Source organism: Thermobia domestica, chromosome 8, assembly GCF_964235325.1.
Source record: "Thermobia domestica chromosome 8, izTheDome1.hap1.1, whole genome shotgun sequence".
Classification (NCBI taxonomy): Eukaryota; Metazoa; Arthropoda; class Insecta; order Zygentoma; family Lepismatidae; genus Thermobia; species Thermobia domestica.
In genome coordinates, this window is record NC_137461.1 from 172,335,207 (window position 1) to 172,361,754 (window position 26,548).

General features: G+C 36.0%; 1 protein-coding gene across 9 annotated transcripts in view; it reads left to right on the forward strand.

Moving 5' to 3' along the window:
- sky (GTPase-activating protein skywalker) overlaps positions 1 to 26,548 on the forward strand; it is a 493,757-nt gene that overhangs the window by 390,406 nt on the left and 76,803 nt on the right. For 8 of the 9 annotated variants that reach the window (XM_081769272.1, XM_081769271.1, XM_081769274.1 and 5 more), the window contains one exon: positions 21,876 to 22,034. The exons of the other annotated variant lie outside the window; for it this stretch is intronic. In XM_081769272.1, the coding sequence (XP_081625398.1) occupies positions 21,876 to 22,034 (159 nt within the window). The remainder of the gene's footprint in view (positions 1 to 21,875; positions 22,035 to 26,548) is intronic. 9 annotated transcript variants of the gene reach the window in all.

Sequence of the window (26,548 nt, forward strand, 5' to 3'; positions counted from 1 at the left end):
TTGATGTTAATATAAAAAACCGAAACAATATAATAAGGAAATAATTTATTGATAGTTTCCTTTAATCGACGTATTTATTCAGTATTAGAATGCGTGTACTATTGGAAACTGTTATTGTTTTCAGTTTATAGTCTTGTATGTTACTTCCCGTTCTTGAACAGCAGACAACTAACCTACTTGGGGTTTGTGTGTCTGGAACAGGAAAAAGAACATACGCGACTATGACAATCTATCCAGTCTTATCCCTTGTTACATGGACTTGATGTTAAATTGTTTATGTGTGTGTGTGCTTGTGTTTTTTGCTTTTTAGAGTATTGACTTCCTCTCTCTCTCTTTTTTTTTATATCCACAAGTGCAAGAATGCTTTCGTTGAACGTAACTAAATTATACAGATCTCACGAATATTTCCAAAAGATAGCATGAATATGAACGATAATCATACCATATTTCTACATTATATAGTAGCGTGAAAAACTGATATTAAAATGATATAACAAACAGGCATAAGCTTTTTTTCTAGCATGGCAACACATTAAACGTAACTCATTAAATTTTGGGAATTACAAATTATCACCTTACGTGTCGTTGTATTCCTATTCTTTTTCACGTTCAAGCGACGAAAAAAGAAATTGTAATAATAGTGATAAAAATCGAATTCGAGATTTCAATGAATTCAAGTTTCACGCCCCCACATATCGAAAAATTGATTTTGATGTCTGTCCATCTGTTCGTTTGTCGGTTCGTCACGCTTTTACATGCATTCAAATAGAGGCCATACTGTTCGACGTATCTGGACCGAATTCTAGATATGAAGTTTTATAACACTTTATCGTTTCGAATTCTATATCCTCCGACACCTAAAAATAAGGGTAGTTTACTGAAGGATGAAAATTTAAAATAATTAAATTGTTTCAAAAACAGCTGTAAAGATTTTGCTTATTTTTTTTTTTTTTTTTTTTACAAATATAGTATGAATCATTGCTCTGAAAAAAATACATAAGGTATAATTTACCGTATGGGATGCGTTTTTCCGAACAATTTTCTCAATCACATTTCATAAATAGTTGTACCATTAATAACCTAACAATATGACACAACACGTTCGTCCTGTAAGCATTCAGAAGGGGTAGTTTACTCTTCTCCGACGATTTTCCCATTAACGCCTGACGCAATTTTGTTCATATTTCATAAATAAATGTTACATAAATAACCTAACGATATGGTATAATTCCATCATCCTAAAAAGCTAGAAGTGGTATATTACTTTTCGGGGCAATTTTTACCCTACGATTTTGTCGAGAATGACTCTGGCAATTTTGTTCGTATTTCATAAATAGCCTAACTCGTTTGTCCTGAAAAGATACACAAGGGATATTTTATTTTTGGGGATGACTTTTTTGACGATTTCTCAGAAAGTACTCAGACGCTTTTGCTCATAGTTCACATAACAATTATTTCCTTAATAATTCTAATATATGGCATAAGTTATTTCAAACAGAAATATGACCAATGGGTACTTTACTTTTGGACATAAGTTGCTTCGAACAAAGTTTTCCAAAACACATTATTTTATTCGCATTTCCCAAATAAATGTTTCAGTAATAGCTGCAGCCTAACACGAGTCAGTTTAAGAAATTCGAGCGAGAAAATTCAGTGCGTTTCATCCGTACCCATTCTTAAATATATTTTTAAATGTTACACCTAATCACAATTTTCCTAACAAAATCGAAACTTGTTTTTAAATGTGCCTTGTTGTGGCCAAATGGTTCAAGTGCATTGGTTCTGGATTTGATTCCCGGTGAGAGCTAGTGTATTTTTATTCAACGTTAAGGTATAGGTAATAAGTAGGTGCAAAGAGAAAAGTGTTTAAACAAGCCTAACCAAGCTAATGAATAATACAAAGAAATAATACAATATTACGAAATTATAGAAGAAACGTTGTTAATATTAGATATTTGCGTGTGAGATGTCCAACCGATGACTGTCAACTCCAAAGATAAAAAAGTGAAACGTCCAATACCAGGTTAATCAGTGGTCTTTAGGTAAAGCTATCCTACTAGGAAGTGATTGAGATACCAAAAAATGTTGTAATCGCTGGGAGACATGTTAGGAGAATACATTGGGTGAGAGACTTTAACTCATGAATAGTCTGCACCTTTGTTGGTGTATTGAAGTGCGTAGGTGATGTGTGTTTGCCACATCGGGTTCCTTTGTTGTTAGTCTCAGCTTTCTAGACCGGATGCAGTTATTCCCGGTAGAAAATACAAGAAAATATACATTTCTATTACTATTAAAGTAAATAATTACACTCATTCCCTCAATGTGATACTTGTTTGTTTAACTGTATACAGACAGCTGATCCGTGGAAGAATCGTTCATAATAATAAATAAAATAAACTCGACAAATATTCTTGTAAATAATAGGTAAAAGTTTGCGTCACACTGTTCATTTTGCTGGGCACGCCAGTGTGCCCCGTTATCCGGTTGTGGCACACTGGAATATAGGGTATGGCTTTCTAATTTTTCCCAACTATTTTAACTGCTTGAATTGAAATGAATTTATAATAATAAGAGAATGAATTTAATCCTCTTACCCATAGATTTAGAAATAAGGTCCGCTAAAATTGTATATATAAAAATAATAATACTTAGAATTTTATAGAGTAGTTTGTTTTATTCGAAATGACATACTTCCTGCAACTGTTTGGATTGGAATTATTTGAAGTGAAATCTTTAAGTTTTACGATCCACGGTTATACCGGCTAGGCTAAAGGACACGGTGATGATGAGAAATGAATGCAATGGTGAAATGAAAAAGTGGGAGAAAACGGGAGAACCCCGAGAAAACCCATGCACATGGTGTTTCTCCACCACAAAATTCACTTGGTGCGAGCTGGGGTCGAACCAAAGATCCCATGCACCAAAGGTGAACGCTTTATCACTGAGCCACCGCGGCCCCTCTGAAATTATTTATAGGAGAGAGTGACTACTTTATGAAAACTTGATATCGAACACATTTGTTTAAAAATACCAGCTTTTTGTGAAATATTGCTTAATATTCAGAAAAACCTAAGTCAATAAAATAATAATAATAATAATAATAATAATAATAATAATAATAATAATAATAATAATAATAATAATAATAATAATTAGCTTAAATTGAGAACTCTCTGGACCTAGTGCATTGGCACAATTCCACGAACTAAAAAGAATGTGTTTATTTCTCATGTAAGTGTAGAAGGACTTAATCCCTGTTGCTTTCAATATACGAAGAAAGTGTCCAATTGTCAAATGATATGCTACATAAAATGCCCTATGCAACATAATGTAGTATAGAGTCATCATTTCAGGTTGCCTAAAGAACACTTTCGTTTTAGCAAGAAAAAAAGAAAATAGAAAATACTGAGTTTTAACCTAATAGAAAGTTTGCAGATTTAAGGGAAAATGCACAGAGTTGTTGGATATAAAATGTAGTCGGATTAATGGAGTGAGACGCCGTAAATAGTTTATTGTTTGAAATATACTGGGAGTGACCAAGCCATTACATATGGAAATATCGAAAGAGATACGTTAATGGTATTAGTTGCAAACTGTTTTAGAAATGAAAAATTTAAGGAAATCTCTAAAACTCTGATATTATAGATCCAAATTGACTGACTGTTAAGTAAAACTGCTAAATCTGAGTAAAGCAAAAAAAAAAAAAAAAAAAAAAAAAAAATTGGTATTAATGAACTGTGTTACAGTTTCAGACATATCACTCTCATATCAAAACTACGATAGAAGTAAATTATGAATAAAGGTGGATTCACAGTTCTGGAATACCAACAAATGATTTTGCTAGATGTAAATTTTCGGAAAACTTTTTTTTTTATAAGACTTTAGATTTATTTATTTTTTTGTTTGTTTATTAGCTTCCCCATGCCGTAAACGTCGCCAACTCCTAGTGGACCACTTGCCGGTAAATGGCGATCGTCGATATAGCGACGCGTCGAAGGATTGCCGCTAGTCTGCCACTAGTGGCAGGGATTCGTCGAGTCGAAGCAGATATCTAGAATCGGGGGTATTGAAGTTACCACAACGTAAGAACGAAGACTTCATTTTGGTCCGCACTCGTTTGATTTGCCACGGAGAATCGTAAAGGGACCAACATGAACTATCACCAGTCATGTGCATGCGGTTATTATTATATATTATTTTTCGCTGACGAATTGTTATTGTAAGGACAATACTTGAGCTCCGGGGTTCAAGAGTAACTCCTGCCTTTACATCATGAAGTGAAAAATCTTGAGATGGGTGCGTATAATTGTATGAAATTAGTTGACAACTGTCGCCGATCACTAGCAAGTGAATATGGGAGAACTATGAAAAAAATAAATAAAATTTGCCATTTTGTTATAAAATTACATGACGAGTGCATTTGATCTGATTCCAAACAGTTATCTTCAAATATACACGGTTAAAGGAGCACTCTGATTAGAAATATTAAAAAGACTTCAACGATTTATCACTCTACAAGCTGGGTCTTCATAATCACCTCTGTGGCGAATTCGGAAGATTACGCAACTAGTAACCCTAAGGTTGATGGTTCACGCCTAGCTCAGGGCACTTTTGTTTTATTTTTTTTTTAATGTTTTTAGACTCACCTTGATGCAAAGAAATTACGCATATAGGCGATTTAACATATTTTAGGGGAATAATTTTGTGGTTCGTTGGCGTCCCGTCGCTTCTGTGCCGGTGGTGGTATAATTTTCAAAACGGAAGTGGGACCAATTTTTGGCTGCGGGACCGCCAATTTTTTGGGGACATGTCACTAGTTGCCTATCGGTGGTCCACCGACGCTTACGGCATGGGATTGTCCCCTCCCGAGTGAGGCAGATTGTAATCGACCAAGAGTGTTTTGGAAAAATGGGAAACATCTTCCGACTTCGACTTCTGAATAATACGTTTAGGATCAATTCGAATCAAGGCTGCGCCACGGGAAGGTAGAACAAGTGAGGCAATCGTTCCAATTACTAAGCTCGAGAGCTTCCATCTCATTCAAGACTTAGACTCTTCAGGAAAAGTAACAAGTTTATTACTTGTAATTTATTCTTTGAGTCAAAGTATTTTGCAATAAACTATCGTTTTGTAAGATATCTTTACGATTGTATACTATTGAGTTGAGTTGATTTTGAGTTTAACGTCCCGTTCAGCAGCGAGGCTATATGAGACGTGGACCTACTGATTAACGTGGAATCCGAACCACATGAGCTCCCGCCGGGAATCCAACCCGGGCCTCTGTATACTATTAATTTCGAAAATTGTACTCATAATATAATTTCCCATCATGGATTTGAAAAAATCAAAGTTGGAACAAAGAAAGATCTCCGATCCACATGTATCATCATGTTTGATATGGAAGTCTCATCTTCATTATTGATCCTTAATTTATTTTAGTCCTAGGCAACGCGAATCGACGGGATGGCTCTAAGTGAAAACATTCATTCAGATGGTTAAGTAATCAGGAAATTCCTGCTGTTATTTCACGAAACACAACAGATCTTGAGGATTAAAAATAAAAATAAAAAAATAATTTTGCTTACCAGGTGGAGGGAGTAAATCATCTGCACACGCTTTCTTAACTAGGAAGAAGGCAAGGGCGCCGATCCTGGGGGCCGGGCCGCCCAAAGCTCATGTAGGCCTCCTTTGTATTTATGAATATACAATATTTGGCATAATTTGAGTGTAATTTGTCTTAAAATCCTCATATATATATCTTCTGCAATTGAATGCACCCCCCCCCCCCCCAAATTTACAGAGAAATTGGCGTCCTTGGAAGGTCTAGTGAAATGAATAAAAATGTGATAACGTAATACTTGAACAACTCTATCTAATGGAGGAAAGTAAATTAGTATTCAACACTTCTTTCAATTTTAAGCATTTCAAAGATTCTCGTGATTTAGTAGCGTCCCGGATTTGCATTTTTTAAATATGGGAACTCTATCTATACCTTAACGTGGGAATCGGTTTCGGACCATGCACTTAAGCTGCTGCGCCACAAGAGGCACATAGGAGTTTTTCTTTCGATTTCCTTAGAAATATTACGAATGTTATGACTTTTAAAACTATGTTTAAAAAAGAATACACATCGATACAATAAGATGATAATCTGATACCTAGGAAATATATTGAATTGTTTTTAATTTGTTCTCACTCTACCAAAACAGTACTTATGCTTTTTTTTTTTTTTATTATTATTATTCCAGCCTTTTAATATAAGCATTTCACACTATTGTCTCTTCTAGGACGATACAATTCTAGCTCATGTATATGCTAGCTTTGGAAATACAGTAGAGTTTCGCTTATCCGACATAAACAGGCAGGCAGAACGCTGGATAATATGGATGTGTTAAGAAAAGATCTATTAAAAGTAAAACTTATGATATAATTTTACATATTACGCATCTAATAATAATGTTTTATAACAAATAACTGCACTGCACTGAATCAGGGACGTATCCAGCGTGAGGGCCTGAGGGCTGTCCCTCTCCGAAACTCAAACACTTTTTAATAAACTTGCTTTTACCCTTTTGAGGTTCTTTTATATCAGCTTACTAGTAATCAGTGTCCAAACTTTGGGCAATGTGCTGTTGTCTTGTTATAATTCTAAGAACATACCATAATGCTATTATACCAGGTGGAATTAAAGAACAGTTTTAAATAGGATTAACATTTCGTTTCCGTTCTGTTTTTAACTTTAATATATTAGAACGATACACTCAATGTCTTCTTGCTATTTTTGTTATGCGATATACGTAGCAGACAGTTTTCTTTATTTACATTTCTCTCGAAAATATGTTTCATTTTGTTTGTGCTATAATGCAGTTTCCAAAGTAAACCGGTTTATAAATGAAAAGTAGGAAAAAGTTTAAGAAAAGTACAGAACCGTTGCATTATTATTATTATTATTATTATTATTATTATTATTATTATTATTATTATTATTATTATTATTATTATTATTATTATTATTATTGATATTTTTAAAACATTAGAATTACGTGCTTACGAGGATTCGTGTTGGGCCCCCTCCGAATAGAAAACCTGGATACGTGTCTGCACTGAATGATAGACGTATGAGTCAAGGTGTAGACGGGCGCGCTAGGCGATAGACTCCAGAGCATGAAAAATAGATTAAGACCACAACTTGCAGTTCTTCTTGCCGATTGGTGCTATTTGCAATGATATATCGGATCATACGGTATGTGGAACAAAGGATGGTCGGATAAGCGAGACCATGGTGTATTGTTGTTTCACGCACCTAAACCTGTAAAATGTTTGTATAAACAATCATCTTTCACTCCCTAGCTAAATTTGTGGGTATGATCACACACCTTGCCTCATAAAGTATAGTCTTATAAAGAAAAAATATTTTTTTTAGCTAAAACCTAAAGAAAAGCCAACTTCAATATCTTAGACTCTTCAGGAAAAGTAACAAGTTTATTACTTGTAATTTATTCTTTGAGTCAAAGTATTTTGCAATTTCATTGCGCCGGATCTTCCTGATGGTCAACACACTTTTCAAGGAGTTTCGATTATGGAGGTTCAAAAAGCAATTAACTCCTTTCTGTCAGGCAGCGCGGGAGGTCTAGATGGGCTTCGTCCTTCAATTCTTAAAGACCTTCTTTCTTGTCAAATACTGGAATCGAAGGAAAAACTGCTAAAATCCTTATGTGATCTATTTAATTTAATCATTTCTGGAAAGGTACCAACGGAAGTTCGCCCACTGTTCTTCGGCGCCAAACTTACAGCGCTAAGAAAAAAGGATGGTGGTATTCGGCCCATAGCGGTTGGGAATGTTTGGCGCAGAATATCGGCAAAAATTGTATGCTTTAGAATACGTGAGCCAGTTAAGAACTTTTTATCCCCCCATCAGCTTGGTGTTTGTGTTCCTAATGGTGCCGAGGCAGCTGTTCACGCAGCCCGAGTTTATTTCTCTTCTACTCACAGTGCTACTAAGGCGATTGTAAAATTGGATTTTCGTAACGCATTTAATGAGCTTCGCCGTGATACTATGCTTGCCGCAGTGATGAATAATTTTCCTTCAATTTATCCATATGTTTATCAATGTTATGCTCAACCAAGTGATCTGTTTTTCAACGGAAACACTATTTCTTCTCAGAGAGGTGTAACAAGGTGATCCCCTGGGCCCAGCACTTTTCGCTATAACCATTCACTCTTTAGTTAAATCACTGAATACCGAATTAAACATTTGGTACTTAGACGATGGAACAATTGGTGGTGACCCCGAGATAGTTCTTTCACCTTTAATAGAAATAAATAAGAAGGCATCGCTTCTTGGCTTGCGTCTTAACTTTTCTAAATGCGAGGTGGGTTGTCTTGGAACAGATGAAACCGCATTCGATGAAATCTTTAGAAGATTTAATGAGGCTGCACCAGGCATACGCCCTCTAACAATCCAGAATGCATGTCTTCTAGGTGCTGCTCTCACGTCGGAAGCACTCACTAACGTGCTATTGAATAAAATATCTACTTTAGAATTGTTCTTGTCTCGACTTCCCTCAATTTCAGCCCTTTAACCTTTTTTCCTTTTACGAGCATCTTTATCAATCCCTCGCCTAACCTATTTTTTACGATGCTTTCCATCTTGGCATGAGAGTTCTTTGCTGCAAAAATATGATACTGTCCTGAAAACTGGCCTTGAATCAATTCTGAACTGCTCCTTAAATGACAACTCTTGGATACAAGCATGTTTACCTGTTGGTTTGGGCGGTCTTGGTATTCGACGAGCTGTGGATATGGCGATTCCTACATTCTTAGCGTCATACCACGGATCTCTGCGGTTAATCGAAGCTCTCCTTCCACAGGGTTATTGTTTGGACCCAGATGGTTTAGTTCAAGAAGGTTCTAATAAGTGGACAAACTTAGCAGATACAAGCCTTCCGGAGATTAACAAAAAGTGTTATCAGTCATCTTGGTATACACCAATTGCATGTCAATTACATAATCATTTGTTACAATATGTTCTTGTTCCAGAAGATAAAGCCAGGCTTCTTGCTGCCTCGTCTCCCGAAGCGGGTGCATGGTTGATGGCGATACCTTCTCCGCCTTTAGGCCTTCATTTGTCAAATGAAAGCTTTCGAATTGCTGCAGCCTTACGTTTAGGCTTAGCAGTTTGTGAGCCTCATCGCTGTCCAGCTTGTGGGGATGAGGTTAACCAACGTGGCCTGCATGGCCTTTCATGCATGAAGAGCGCTGGTAGATTCGCCCGACATTCCTCGGTAAATGATATAATACTACGAGCCCTCAACACAGCTGGATTTCCTTCAATACGGGAACCTTCTGGTTGCTGTCGTTCGGATGGAAAGCGACCGGATGGGATGACACTGATTCCATGGATGAGAGGTAAATGTTTATTGTGGGACTTCACATGCGCTGATACATACGCTCATTCAAGTCTCCCTCTGTCAGTAATGAACGCTGGAGCTGTTGCTAATCGCAGAGAAGCTGAAAAGCAAAGAAAATACAACAACCTTCTCGAAAAGTTTGTTTTCACTCCAATCGCTATTGAAACAAGTGGTGCTTGGGGTGCAAGAAGTCTAGAATTCATTAGGGAGGTAGGAAGACGCATTTCTTGTGTTTCCGGCGAAGTTCGCTCCACATCCTATCTAATACAGCGCATATCCGTTTCTATCCAACGTGGTAACGTCTCGTCGGTCCTTGGCACTTTACCACCTGGCAAGGAACTGGATGAGGTGTTTATACTCTGAGAAGAATTGTCTTTGTAGAAGAACGTAATCAGAATCTAATTGCTTGATATTGTAAAGATTTTAAATATATTTGAGATGACAGGAAAAGGTTTTGTAGCTGCTGGTGCTAAACGTAATTTCCTGTTGGTTGGTTTATATGACGTCCTTATCTCCCCCCCCCCCTCCCCCCGCTTTCTGAAAAGTAATTTTCTATTTACAATTTGTTTCCAAATATCTTATATTAAAGGTCAGCATGTTAAAGGGAATATAGTCTGAGTGAAGCATGAACGAATATGTCATTTGATTTCTACCTTTCTATTAGTTTCGTTCTTCTACGGATGCAAGTGTTCTTATATTGTATTTTTTTCTCATCTTTCAGAGGATTTCATTTCGATTTCAATATTTTTATTGTACTGATTATGCATGTAGATGCTTCCGTTGTTGTATAAAATTATTTCAAAAAAATTAATATATATTTAAATCAAACTAATTTGTATCAATACTTAATTCTTAAATGTTGAAATGTTAATTTCTATATTCAATTATATCCATGTTAGTTGATAGGAAAATTTAGTTCATGTATATATATAATAATGGCAAACTAGTCCATTTCATCTCGATAAATCACGTTTGGTACTAAGATGTCTTTTTCTGTCCGTATGTATCCTTCACACTTTGTTGGAGACAAAATTGTTCTTTCCCCAAGAAAACAGGATGAGAGAAGCTATACAACAGCATGAACAGAAACAATTGATATTAACAATAGTTCTCTAATCCTGGATAAATACGTCATTACAGCAAAATATCAGTAAGTTGTCCTTATTATATTGCTTCGGTTCTTATTAACATGAAAATTATGTTTTGTAAAAAACAAACAAACAAAAAAAAATGGAATGGGATGGGATTCGATGTGGTGTCAAACTGATAAAAAAAACTACGAGTCTGTCACTCTATCCACCTAACCACGGAGGTTACGTTGTGTTGGCTCTTTTTTTTAAAAGAAATAATCTTCATAACCATGGTGCGTATCGCTTCGAACCTTAAGATAAGAGTTTTTCTGTTTAATTCTATATTTTCGTACGACCTCTTAGTTACAGAAGCTAATTTATATTTGGCAGGCAATCTACACAGTAGGTTTTAACCAATAAATGCAACATTTTACTCCACTATCCAATTCCTTGGTCCAACTCCTCGACTCCCCTACTGAATTCCCTTCGTAATCATGCTCTGCTACTGAAAAAATCCCTAGAAATCATCGTTGCCAGTATACGCAAAACCGAGCATAATTTTGTTTTTTGCTTATATTTTTATTATTTTATTATATTTTTTGGAAATATCTCCTTAGATGGATTGCTTTCTATTATCTCCACATACTAATAACTGAATTTTACCCATAAACGTAAGGAAAATGGAATAAATGCGAAAAAACTTGAGTTACAGTATACGCGCTTTTTTTTTTTTTTTTTTTTTTTTTTTTTTTTTTTTTTTTTTTTTTTTTTTTTTGCGCATGGGAGTACATAATTTCCACAATGTCTCTTAATCGAAACAGTCACCATCTACAACCATACTTTTGCCATCGCTCAACCAATGATCGGATTCCGTGGTGAATGAAATTCGGATTCTACGCTACGTAGAACTACACGTTGCACTGCTTAATCATCAGGGAGGATCTTCTTTCTCAAGAGTGGTCGAGATACTGGAGGAGGTAGCAGTCGAAAAGAGAGAAATCAGTAGAAAACGGAAAGTGGAAAAGGGTTTCATACTGTAACTCATGGAGAGTTTAGTAGGATTGACTTTTTTTAAGTTTGGTGTTCCTTTCATGCAACGAGACTATAATACTATCTAACATAGACATACAGTTTAAGATAGCCCTAAAGTGGAATCCGAACCACGATAGTGCATTCAATACTTTCCTGCCAGAAGTCTAACCTGGGACTAATTTGACAAATAGGCGAGCGCGTTAAGTACTACACGAGCAAAAAGTGTAGTATTACATTTTTCTTTCGCGTTGTTTGTCATCTTTTGTAAAATAAAATCGCACAGCTCGTTAGTAATGATTTATGTTTACAGTACATAGCTACTATAATGGTTTATATTGATAATTTACTTCTTTACATGTTACTTAACTTTGAACTTGAACTCTGAATCTCAAAAATGGATTGAAGCATTATTTATGTAACAAACCGCATAGTCAATGGGACAACTACCTAGCGAGTGTTACGTTTACTCTCAACACGCAAATAAACACCACTTTTAAATATTCAGCTTCTACATGGTTATGAACACTGTGATATGTTTGATTTAAATATTCAAACATGATTTCACAACATAATTTTGAAAACAGGCTCGAACTTCACATGAAAAAGCTACAGGAAACAGCTTGACTTGTTTTCAGAAACGAAAAAATTCGATGCACTGACAGGGGCGTACCCGTCAGTTTTTCTGTAGGTCACAAAGTTCGAATTTTGGATTGTAGTCCAAAACAAGACATACCTGTCTTCTTTGACCAAGATATCGCGGCATAGGAGCGGACCAATGATTTTGTGACAGTCTTAGCAAAATGGTCGTTCGACATACAAGTTCCGGAATAAAACCATGAACGAGAAAATAGACTTTTGTTGTCTGAAACGTCCCTAATGCCACTTCACAAACTGTTCAAAATAAGGAAGGAATTCGGGTTGTAATTCAGCAAACTTATCTACCTCCGTCAACTATATGTGTCATCCATAGCGAATATTTTCCGTCCGTTACTTTGCTGCAACGCATAGAAAATAACTTTGTTATTACCTTATTATTGCACTGTATTTGGAATAATCATATTTCTCTGTCTTTGTTGCAACAATTTGCTCAACATCAAAAAATGAAGAAAAAAACTGTGTTAATTTCTCTCATATCATTTCATAGTTATTGTAAACAATTTACACCCATTCGAAATATTTCTATATTTTGTCAAAAAAGAGAATCCTTTAACGCCAAGGTAATATCACGAAATAGTAGATGTAACACCATCTTCCAGACATATTACGTGCATGTTATATCTCGCATTGCATTATATATAGAATAATGCTGTTACTATTTCATAGAGATAGCGCACAAATTGAATTTCACTACACTAATCCTATTTTCTGCTTTGTACATATGCAACATACAATATATATATATATATATATATATATATATATATATATATATATATATATATATATATATATATATATATATATATATATATATATATATATATACATATATACATATATACAGTCGAAAAGTGACACGGTATGCGGTGGTATGCTAATGTACCTTTAATAAATCTAGGTATTTTTATACACAGTAGTTGACAAGAGCTTTTCACTTTAAAAGTTTTATTTTTTTATGTAGAAATAATCTCTAAATTGGCAAACCAACATTTTCATTATATTTTTCTCGTATTTTTCGTTTTTAAAATAAGGTGTCTACAAAGTATTTCAGATCTTCAATTGATACGTAATAATACAGTATTTCGAAACTTATGCATAAATTCAGCACGTATTGTTTTTATTATCTATATTTCCATACGTTAAAAGAAATTTAATGAAAGGAAAAACAGTGAACATAATTCTCGCATTCATAGTAGCAAGGAGAAAAAAACGGCATTTGCAAACAGATATACATGTTATTGTCTTGGAAATTCAGTGTACCTAGTCACTAGGCAAGTTCTCTTCTCAAGCCAATTACAAGTGAAGTTGCTAATTCATACGTTAAAAAAATACAACTGTAGTTGCGTGATAGGCCTATTCCAATATCTGCATTTATTGCCACGATCTCACCAGCGACTATCACTCTTATCAGTTACTCTTATTATACATTCGAAATAAATATCTCCTGCAACATAAAATCACTGGTATTAAGCTTTAAAATTTTAGTAACTAGTGATCTTTGGTGGCATATAGATAAATAAAGGTTCATTGAAGGAAACGCAGGGATTACCGACCCATGTGGAAATGCTTTCTGATTCCCAGGTGCTTTTTCTGAAGGGGGAAAAATGCTCAACAACACAACCACTTGTATTTCTCAGCTGTGAGGGAGGAGTTCTGCTTTCAGGAAATTCCGCGGAACCTGTTTATCCTCTCTATTTATTTATTGTATGAGTCTGCTTCAGGTCCAGAAAAAGTTTCAGTTTTCAACGAACAATTAACGAAAACATAAGTGGAATCAATTTGTTTCTTACAAATGACACGGTCGCACGAAGGCTTGCAGCTGTAAAGTGCCCTTTCAGAACAGTATTCCGAAGAAATGCATGTCACTGCAACGTGTATATTTAATAGTAATCGGCAAGCGTAAGTTTCCGTTAGTCTAGGATTACCATAGCAAAATTATCGAATACCAAACATTCAGTAAAAGGCTGGCTCTTCAGAAAAAAAAGAGAGAAAAAAAACTTTTTCAACTTCTAAAAACAACAACTATTTTTCTACCTTATAATTGTGTTGAGGATGTTGAAGCTGTCTTATTTTAAACAAGAAAATCCCTTTTTCATTCGTTATTCTGGCTCTCGTTTTGCAATTAAAAATATAAGTGAATACACTCTTTATTTTTTTTAAGAGTAATAGTCCGAATGAATTATGTGAAAACAGAAGAACCTAGTGGTAGGAACGAACAATGGTTATGCACTTTTCAAAGACAGAATGTATCAAACAGATACGGAATACATATGTGATACATTCTGTCTTGTGATATGTTCTGTCTGTCAAATTGTGTATATAAAAAGTCGGACTCAATTCCGAGCCGGAGCTCATGTGGTTCGGATTTCACGTTATTCAGTAGATCCATGTCTCATATAGCCTGACTGCTGAAAAAGACACTAAACCCAAAATCCAATCCAATAAAAAAAATGGACCAATATTGTATGCTGAAATATCCAATAGATTCTCTAGTTTCATACAACACACTTGAAAACCTGCTGCAGCTTTGTTTAAACAAGCAGCTTCTCTTTTTATAGCAGGATGGTTAATATGTGATACTTTGTTCAAGCCTCGGTGTAGCACACAGACTTGGAAAGAAATTACTAATACTTCAGGACACGTTGCAATATTAGATTCCCTATTTTTAGGGGCACGAGTTTCTCGCACTAAAAATTTGAAAATTTCGCGTTTCGTTTTTCATAGTTCGTGTTTTGTCACATTTTCCAAATAAAGTTTCGCATTTTTTAGCTCTTGTGGAAAAGATATTCCCTAACATTCTTACAACTGTTCCTTTCATTCATAGATCACTACAGAAGTAAACTATTAATTACCTAAAAACAAAATACACTGAATATTTCACTTGACACTGTAAATTTCACTTATAGAAAATTATAAATTTTTAAAATCCAACTGAAAAAAAAAATCAGTAACTTACTGTAAGTAGGAAAGTTTTGTGATGGTGATAGCTAACGCGCAACATGTTCTCTATAGCCATGTCTGAATTCCCAAAATGCGCCATTCATGCCACGTTCTATCGTTTCGTCAGCGCAAAACTAGCGTTTTTAATTAATGAAAACGTGTGTTTAAAATTTCGCTTTATTTCGCGTATTGTTAGAAATTTCACGCAAAACTGCCAATTTCGCGTTTTATCGCGCACCAGAAACCAATGAAAATACACATAGAATATCATAAAACGTCAAGAAACTGAGAATTACTTAATTCTGACGCATTTCGTTTTATCACGCATTGCGAAAAACTCGTGCCTCTGCCTATTTTATATTTTCGGAGTTGCGTGAACTAGTGATGATTTCAAGGGATGGCCCGGGAAGGAAATTATATTGCCCCAAAAAGTGTGAAATTTTCCTCGATGCATATATCTGACTATGCTTTACGTCTGTTATCAGCATTTTCTCAGTCACTTCCCTTTCGCTGAGTTCGTACTACTGCTGACAAGGATGTGTCTATGCAGTCGCGTAAACGTAGTGCGCTCGTCACTAGTTCAGCGGGCTGTATAACAGTTTCTCAAGAATTTTTCACTGCTGTGTTTTTCAGTCTCTCGCATAATGTGAGAAATGCTAATAATTTCAAAAGATTAGAACAAACCGCTTCATTTAAATTATACAATAAATAGTGTACAATTAGTAAATAGTGCATTTTACTCTGGATAATTGTGACACAACTTTTGCAGTGAATCATACAAACGTCAGGTGCAAATCTCTCATAGTTAGCGATTATAATACTATCTTTAAGAAACTAAATCCTATGCTGTCATGAGAATATTGAGGAGTAAATTCCGTATGACAAATAGCTGCAGTCAAATACAATACATACACTTATGTATTACCATTACACGTTTTACTTACTTGTATTTAGCATTCACATATAGTATACCGACGTTCCGTTAACACCCACCACAACCCAGATGTTGTAATTTAAACATAATAATTACTTATGTCGTGAAATTATTATATGAATATATATACAACTGATTTATTTTAATGTAAGTATTTTATATTGTAGTGCCGCGGGAACTCATAAGGGGTTCGAGTTCAAGCGAAACCACCGGTAGGACTTTTCTGATAACGTTCTGATCTTAATAAAGCTACTCCTATCCTTGCGAGAAGACAAAAGCTCGTCACATAGTCGCTTCCTCAATTTCACCAAATATTACGAGGTTCCTGGGACAGGGTCAAAGTAATAAACACGATTAATACGAATAAATAATGGTTCTCTGGATCACACCGATATCAGTGGTCTGGACAGGGAGCGGTGTGATTTATGATATTAAGCCTGAGACGACGGCCTCAGCACGAGAAGGGGGTCGTTCAACCCAAAGGTGGCACAATAACTCATTAACCCGGCAGAGGTTATATTACCATATCACAGAAAGATACTTAGTATTTAACTGCCCGTCGTGATGTTTACTTAAACACATTAATAGTTAATGAAATACATAACAATATCTATAATTAAGATCTGGCCACACAAGTGACTAATAGAATCACTTCCAGGTGTGTGCATCAAACAGAGAGAGGGAGGCGCAATAACTCATTAACCCGGCAGAGGTTATATTACAATGTTACAGAAAGATACTTAGTATTGGACTGTCCGCCGTGATGTCTACTTAGACACATTAATAGTTAATAAAATACATAATAATCTCTATAATTTAGGTATGGCCACACAAGTGACTAATGGAAACACTTCTAGGTTTGTACATCAAAAGAGAGAGGGAGGTCAAACACATCCCGATATCAATGATGACATCACGAGGGGCGGACTAAACAATAAAGCAGAAATGCGCCTCGTTAGTATTGACAGGGTTCAAGCAAATGGGCAGTTACAGCAAATAGATTAGTAGAACGACCAAACGATTGGAACCAATGATCATTTTAATTCAATCAAGTAATTTACTAGGGCTTAAGAATATTCACTTATGTACTAAGTGTTAAGCTAATTGAGGAAGCGACTCCCCTTGGTTAAATGAATTACTACATTACAATTAACATATTGAAAAGCCGCAAGGATGGGAAGTCGGTTCGTTGAGATGAACAAACGAATAAGGAACACATGATTTACACTAAGAGGCACTTTCCTACCAAAGCCCTCTTACACTATGCACTGGCGACACACAACACTACTGCAAATCAAATTACACAATTTAATCACAGATGACGTAATTAACTCCTTCACTACAGTAATCTCTTGGAGTTGGCAAACTAGTAGCGGTAGTTGATAGCCCGAGCGGATTGGCTGAAAAGATGTTACTCTTACCTGTGGATGGATTCAGCGAGGAAGTCGGCATCTGGCATCTCTGTCGAGACAGGATCTTGACTTACCAGGTCCAATTGTAGTCCCTTGAAAGGGGGACGGGAGTCCCCAGGAACTGACAGAACTAGGATCTAGAATATTAGTAGATTTACTCTCACGACGATCCACTGTAAGGTGACTTACCACTTAATCGCAGTGCGTGATCTTAGCGGAGGCGTCTCTCGATAGTTAAGAGAGAGAGATTGGTAATGTCATTTGGTCTGTGTAGTAATAATAATGTGGAAGCAGTATGATTATGTTGCGAGTTATTTATTATTAAAGAGTTCAGTTTATTTACAGACCATAATATCAAGCATTAAAGAGGATCACTATGAATTACTAATCAAGATTCAGTTACAGGTTTCCAAAGATCCATAATTTGTATGGAGAGATGTGACGTCCAGGAAACAATTCCACGAAATTAGGGCGAAGTAATTAATTTAGTCTATAAAAGAATTTAAGTCTTGAGTAAGGGTACGATGGCTCTCTGGGAGAGCTAGTAAAGAAACAGTACTTACTCACAAGACACAATATCAATTCCAAGAGGTTGGCGTGGAAACGGTCAGCACGCCTGATAGTAGACACAGCACAGTTTGGCGTTTTATAACTTCACTAGACATGAACTTCACTATACGGCACTAGGTAAAATATATTAAGTTACCACTAAATTAATGAGAGTCTCTCTCTCTGCAAAGAGTGCAGAGGACGCCCCCCCCCCATGAGGGGAGAGAAGCACGGACTATGTGCTCTTCGACTGTTGGTGGTAATTGAACACTCGAAAGATCATCCTCGAGGTTTTATGTGTCAAGCTAGGTTGTCTCAATGTTACACCAGATTGTGCAATCGTTTCGAAAGAATTCTTTAGAATCTGGTTGGATGTAAATGATGTAATGGTTCGGAACACTTGGTGAATTCTGATTGGCTAGAGGTGATCTCATACTACTTATGATAGGCGCGCGACATTTTCTGATATCTTATAGAGTTTCTAGAACGCACACACCTTCACAAAAAAAGAAAAAAATACAGACATGGGTTCCAACTAAAACCAGTTAAAATTACACAACATTATACAAGAAAAGGGTGACACAAGTCTCTTACTAGTGATCGGTTCATAGGTCAGTCTAGCAGCTGCGAAAGTATGAAGTCAGCGCTAAATATAGAATATGGAGTCATATCAGAGCTAAGATTCTAAGAGGGTTTGGTAATATTAATATCAGACTGATGATTCACCGTAAAACAGAGTTGTTTCAAAAGGGGAAAAAGAGAGAGAGAGAAAAAAATAATCTTATCGTCTCGTAGTTAGTCGCTAGAATTGGGAAGGGTGTCTGGAGCGGAGATGCGACAGACGGCTCTGAATACCTATCGGCTTACAAGAGTTTTTAAGAAATAAAGTTGTTCCTCTAGATTAGTAAGTGAAGAAGTTAGAGAATAGATCTGGGTGATACTCACATAGCAATTGATTTACACAAGTTCTCGTAGGTTATACAAGGGAGAACTTTGTCGTGGAGTACAGGGTGTTTGCAAAAACACCGCAAAAAAGTTTGGTCGAAATTTTAGCCACGACAATATGTTATTCATGCTTTGAGAAATATATCATTACAAAACAAAGAGTTTGTCCCAAACAGAATCGACCTCCGACCTGACGATTAGATATCCGCGTCCTACTACTGAGCTAACAACCCCCCCCCCCCCCGCTTCTCCTGCCGAACTCTTTCTGAAGAAACATGACTGAATTTCCTAGATAATAACATTCATATCCGTTGCAAATGCTGTTTTCTTCTTCTCCTTCTTCTTCTTCTTCTTTGTCTTGTTCACTCTTCTATGGATTGAGAACTGTTTGCTGGCTTTGCTTTGATTAGAAAGCTTGCTTTGCTTTTACGTATGGAAACGTAGGTGACAAAACCAATATGTGCTTACATGTATACATAGTTTCTAAATACTGTATCATTACGTATTTCTTCTACACTTAATAACATTTCAGCATGTCTTATTGGAGTTAAGAAAAACACATTAGCACAACATATTCAAGTTGCGATGGTTCATCCTACCCTGGGGGCTCAAAACTAGCAACTTACTATTTCCGAAGATACTCGAAGTTGGACTGGACTTAGAGAATTTTCAACCATAATCAATGTGGTTATCCTTTTCGGAGTAGGGTGTACATTGCTCTGTCAGTCTCATTTTATTATGAGGCGCAAGCCAAAAATAACTAACTAACTAAATAAATAAATAAATAAATAAAATGATAGATCTACAAATACGTACCTTGCCTATATTTCGACGCAAACATTTCTGGTAACGTGGCACAGGCATCTGTATACCAGTGGTGCCTCCCCCCCTTATGTCCATGACGCACCCCCCCAATTGTCTATCCGTAGGTGTTCTTCCATGAAAAACCTTCTTTTCGATTAATTTTTACACCCCCTCAAACATATTTATATAGATTTTTAACCCCCCCAGTTTGCGTCATAGCCCCCCTCTGTGGGCACCCCTGTGTATACTATCAGTGTAAAAATCTTCTGAGAGTGCAGCCAGTCCAGAATTGATGGCCTGAGCACTTCACTGTCGTTGAAATGCTTCGATGCAAACCACTTTTTCAGGTGAAGAAACGGAAAAGAAATCGCTGGGGCAATAAATCTTTGAATTGCCTCAACAGTACGAGCAGCTGGGTGTGATGGGCGTTGCCGTTGATCAGAAGAATTCCAGAGCGTAGCATTCCTCTCCACCGATTTTGGATGGTACGTCACAGAATTTTAGTGTTTCGCAATACATATCTGCTGTAATTATTCGTCTGAATTCCACAAGAGTCACATCCTTTTGGTCTTAATACATGGTTGCCATGATTTTGTTAACTGATGCTATTTGTTAAATTTGAAGAAAACCAGAATGCTTCCATTTCATTGTCTTCGGCTTCTACTCCCCAGTGGCGTGCGATATGCAGGTTTCATTCCTTCTCACTATTTAAAAAAAGTGGTCACCCCTATCCTCTCCCGAGCTGACAAAAAAAAAACATGTATAGCCTTCATTCTTTGCTCTTTGTGAGCATCTGTCAGCATTGTTGGCACCCGCCTCGTACACAGTTTGTGATAACCCAGCTTGTCAGTTACAATTCCATGCATTGTTTTCGCAAACATTTCTGGATACTCTTTGGCTGGTTTAGTTATTGTTAACCTGCGATTAGATCGCACTTTCTCGTGAACGCGTTCCACTAGATCGTCAGTCTGAACACTAGGCCTTCCGCTACGCTCATCGTCATGAACATCTCAGCGCCTATTCGTAAGCTCTCCGCACCATTGCGTAACCTTCCCTTCACTCGTTACTGTCGCTTCGTAAGTGGCACATAATTCCCGTTGGCTGTCAGCTGCATTCTGTTCTTTGGCATCAGAAATCGTGTGACAAATCTCACGTCACATTTAGTGTGATTTTGTATTACAGTAGCCATTTCACCTTAGTGCTATTTGCACGTACACAAATCCACCAAGACGATTCTATCTCTGTTGCAAGCACAGAATACTCGGGCGTGCTCCTGTGTATTAAACTTGATCATTGTTGCTAACCTTACGTAAAAAAAAAAAAAAAAAAAAAAATACCGGCCCTTTTTTTTTTTTTTACATACACCTTGTATTATTGTTGCTGTTTTTCTCAAAATTTGATGTTTCTAAAACTGTGCCACAGATATGGTATTGTACATTTAATATGTAGTTTTGAAGTGTATAATAATTTGATGTAGTGCCTATAGAAGATAGAAGTTATAGTGCGTTGGCAAGACTTAATCTGGTGATGTAGCAGACCATGTTGTCCTGTCGATATTTACATCGTACAAAATTTCAACTTTTGTTACGTATTAGCTTAAAACATACAAAGAAGTATAAAGGTAAATGGTCCACTTTCATATACGTTGTATACCACCGCAATGTGTTTAGTTCTCTTTCACTGAGAATCCTTTATGGGTTTTCAACATATTTCCTTTTTCTTTTTTCTTTTCAAATAACCTAGCAATTATAAACAAATAGTAACAATCCATTTATTACTTAGAAAATGTTGTTTAATTAACTAATTGTTACTTTTAAGATCCCTTATATAGGCCAGAAATTTTATTGTCTCCTATTGTTTATTAAGATTCGAAAACGTAGTGGACACTCCTTAGCACGGGATCCCACATTTTAGTAGTAATGAATGTGCAAATGGCAAGTAGAACGATTTAAACTATATGACTCATAACATTAGTTAATGGCGTTTATCTGTGTGAATGTGTCACTCACTCTTCTGACATTTTCAGTCCATCCTTACAATATATTGCATACTGTATACATGATGTCTATGGAACGACAATCGAATAAAGAATGTTTTTTGCACTATTTTTTTTTTCTAGCTACTAACATTGTGGTCTTGGCTGCCTGTGAGAATTACAATGTATCAACCAGTTTTATTATATACAACAGAAGAACATGGATGTAGTCTGACAACATTTTATTATCGAGTAGAACAACATGAGCCTACAATCCTACTGATTAAAACCTGTAATAATGAGGTATAATCTGTTTCACGTATTATTCAGTACTTTTAATTATAAATAGTTATTAATATATGTATAGTTATTTTTATAGTTAGTTCGTTTGCGTTATAGTAAAACAAAAATACTCGGTGTACAATATTTTCGACTTAGTGAAATGCACGGCAATACAGAAAAGTTTCTGCAATAATATATATACAGGGTGCGGAAAAAGTCCCGGAACGGTCCAGTATCTCGCGAAGTATAAAGATCAGCAAAGCAAAAATAACACGTGTTAAATTGGTTTTAAAAATCTAGCCAACGATACCAAACGCAACCCCCTATCCCCATCCCCATCCCCTTCGGGGCTACGGGGGATAACTTTAAAATTTTAAATGGGAACACCTATTTCTTATCGCATATTTGGATTCTCCAGAAAAAAATGACAGTAATTTGACCCAAAATTAAAAACAGTGTCTTCGCAGATGACACTTGAATCGACACGCAATAAAGGTGGTGCAGCAAAACGTTATGAAAATGCGAACTGTCAGTCCCGTGCTCTGTGGCCGTACGGTTAGCGTACTGGCTTACGGAGTCAGAGGTTGAGAGTTCGATCCGCGTTCAAGGCAATCTTCTTTCTTTTATTTCCCCAAATAAATTCCATATGCTTTAACTTCAATTAATACTTTTTTGAAGTTAAATAGAATAAAAATTTTGATGATTGTTTTGCAAACTAGCTTTATGTAGTTCATACTAGGGAAGTACATGAAGTGGTACGCGGGGATCTGCATGTGTTATGTATCGTTGGAAAGGTCACGCCGAGTATACCTAACATGTGAAATATCTCGTTTGAATGGGGCCTGTAGGGTGCGTGGCGACCATTTGAAAATCAGAAAAAGGCAATATCCGAAACACCAGAAAACATGGACAAAAGAGGAAGCTATGATGTAATTGTTTTGAGACGTGGTGTATATATAGGTTTGAAAAGTAGGTGAATACGAATCTAACATCAAATGTTATAAATCAAAATGGCGGATCCAATATGGCGGACACAAGTTACAAAAAAACAAAAAACAAAAAAAACAAGGTATGGATCTAAAATTGGGTATATAGAGACACTTGACGTCGCTATGTATGAATCGGATACCGAAAGTGTAAAATTCAAAATGGCGGATCCAATATGGCGGACACAAATTACAAAGAAGAACAAGGTATGGATCTAAAATTGAGTTTATAGAGACACTTGACGTCGCTATGTATGAATCGGATACCGAAAGTGTAAAATTCAAAATGGCGGATCCAATATGGTGGACAAAATGCAAAACACTGCTATGAAACTGAAATTGGGTAGATGTTTTCGTGGTCTCTGAGTACGAATTGAATGTAAACGTGCAAAATGGAATTTGACGGATCCAATGTGGAGGACGGAAAATGAAAAAAAAATACAGAACAGACATATATTATTCTTAGACATGTAGTAGAAAAATACCTATAGTACATAAGGGGGCAAATAGGGGCAGGTGATGTTTTACAATAAACAGGGAGCGTGTTTTGCTATACAATCATGCCGAAATTAAGGTACAGAATACAGGCAGGTTTTGCAGCGCATATGAAAGTTTTATGATTCGAACAGATTGCAATCATAGACAATAATTATTTTACTACCAACTCGCTCCCCCACCCCCGAAGAGATACGCGGGGATCGGCATCTGTTATATATCATTAAAAAGCTCACATCGACTATACATTTGTAATATCTCCAAGAATGGCGCCTGTAGGGTACGTTGCGACTATTTGCAGATACCACCTGAAGATCCGAACAATGACAGTAAAAAGTGCATGTTTAAAATATCGTTATGCTTCCATAACTGTCTTTCCGGTTTCACATTATGCCGTGTACATTTGTGAGAAATATGTATGACAAATATCCACTCTCCGTAGTAGGGATGGTACTGACATCGAGAGTAGTTTCGATCTTGTCTCGGTCTTGTCTCTAATTCGAGACTGTGAGGTGCTTTTCTAAATCGAGACGGAGCCCAGATTCGTCTCGATACATATACGTCCATTCTGTAGTTTTGCACATTTTATCCGCCATATGGGATGCGTCATATTGCATTTTGCACTTTTAGCATTGGTTTCGTACCCCGCGACCACGAAAATCTTTATCTACTTGCTTTCAGTTCCATAGCAGTGTTTTGTATTTTGTCCACCATTTTGAATTTTATATTTTTTGGTATCCGATTTATTCATAGCGACGTCGAATGTATGTATATACCCAATTTTAGATCCATAGCTTTTTTTTTTTTTTTTTTTTTTGTAATTTGTGCCCGCCATGTTGGATCCACCATTTTGATTTGTAAACATTTGATGTTAGATTCGTATTCAGCTACCTTTCAAACCTATATATAACGCGTCTCAAAACAATTACATCATAGCTTCCTATTTTGTCCATGTTTTCTGGTGTTTCGGAGCGTACCTTGTTCTGATTTTCAAATGGTCGCCACGCCCCCTATAGGCCCTGTTCAAGCGAGATATTTCACATGGTAGGTATACTCGGTGTAACCTTTCCAACGATATATAACATATTGCAGATCCCCGCGTACCACTTCATGTACTTCCCTAGTTAGTAATAGGGTTACTTACAACAAAAATAAACAATTTTTGTCGCCATTTGTACTTTCTTGCAAATATGGACAGATACATTATTTTTTATCGAAGTTAAAATGTATGAATTCATTATTTGGGTGTAGAAAATCACATAAAAAATGTTACACCGCTCAGAAATCGAACTCAGGAGCTCTGGTTCCACAGTTCAGTAAGCTAACCGCATGGCCACAGAGTATGATGCCGAGATACTACATTTCCATAACGTTTTGCGTTCCTTTTTTGTGTGTGTGTCGATTCAAGTGCGATCCGTGAAGGCACTGTTTTCAATTTTGGGTCAAATCACTGTCACTTTTTCTGGAGAACCGAAATGTGCAATAATAAAAAAAAAAAAAAATTGGGGTTTCCATTTAAAATTTTAAAGTTACCCCCCGAAGGTGGGGATAGTGTTTAGTATCATTGGATAGCTTTTTCAAAACTATTTAACACGTGTTATTTTTGTTTTGCTGATCTTTATACTTCGCGAGTACCGTTCCGGGACTTTTTCCGCACCCTGTATATATATATATATAAATGTTTAAAGAAACATACCAAATTCTGGAACTGACTTTATTGTTTATCAAACTATTCATCTTTACCTTGATGCACTCTTGCACACGGTCAAACCAATTTCGAAAGCATTTTTTCCACTTTTTGCCTGCTACCTCAGAAACCGTTGTTTGGAATGCATTATAAGCTGCTTCATGTGTTACAAATACCTCACCACACATCGTACTTTTCATGTGTAGAAACAAAAAGAAATCATTAGGTGGTAAATCAGGCGAATATTGCAACTTTTTTTTTTTTTATTTTTAGCTTGTTGCTTTTAATACTATTTGAATATTAATATACAAATCATATATAAATATGGTTATTTAAATTTCAATGTAAATGTAAATTTTAAGAAAAGTTAAAAGAACCATATGTTGTATAGGGTTAATATATTAAAATTAAGGTGTTATTTGTTGTTGTTATTATTATTATTATTATTATTATTATTATTATTATTATTATTATTATTATTATTATTATTATTATTATTATTATAACTGTTCTATATATTATATATATAAATTTTGTTTAAATTTAAATTTTTCAGATATTCTTAAACCTCCTCTTGGGAAATTTTCATTCAAGAGGGAAAGTTTTCCTCTTAACAGATCTCTTCGTAGATACCTTGAAGTTACATAGTTACAATGAGAACCTCAGCTGTTGAAGCTCCAAGCGGGTAGAAGGAGGCTACGGAGGTTTCTTTTTGAAAGAGAACTGTCTCATTTTATATTCAGACCGCTTATAGAGCTACTGTTAGTGCTTCACTTTAGCGTCGCTTTCCAGGAGGTTATATAAGAAATGAATCTTGTAATATCAGGGATTCAGTTTGAACGAAGGATTCTCCAGAAAACGGCGAGCTGACTTTCTGTTGTAATCAGGGTTTCATGTGTTAGGGTGTTTTCCCTTTCTTTCTTTCATTCTTTCAAATAGAACGGTAATTAACTAAAAATGACAAGTATACTCTTTGGGAAGTACTGGCTTTCATTCAATAAAGTGGAATATTTGAAAACAGAATTTTCAGGTTTACTTTTCTTTCTGAGTAGGAATAGAAAATTGTATGAGTGTGATTATAGTAAGGGATGAATTACAGCTTATTATTATTATATTATTATTATTTTGAATCCTACTCGAAAGTGGATGCGGAATTCATTGTCAGCTGGAAAGGTACGTATTTTTTCTCTCAACTTTAAATCTGGTCTGGATTTAAGACCAGTTGCAGGCTCTTATGTGTTGGAATGTAGGGAGGTAGGTCCTTGTCCCCATTGAAGTTTGGTCATTTAGAAGGATCATTCTAACGGAGAGATTTTCAGTCCTAGAGAGAGAGAGAGATTCGGGCCGGAGTTTTAATTGCTGACTTT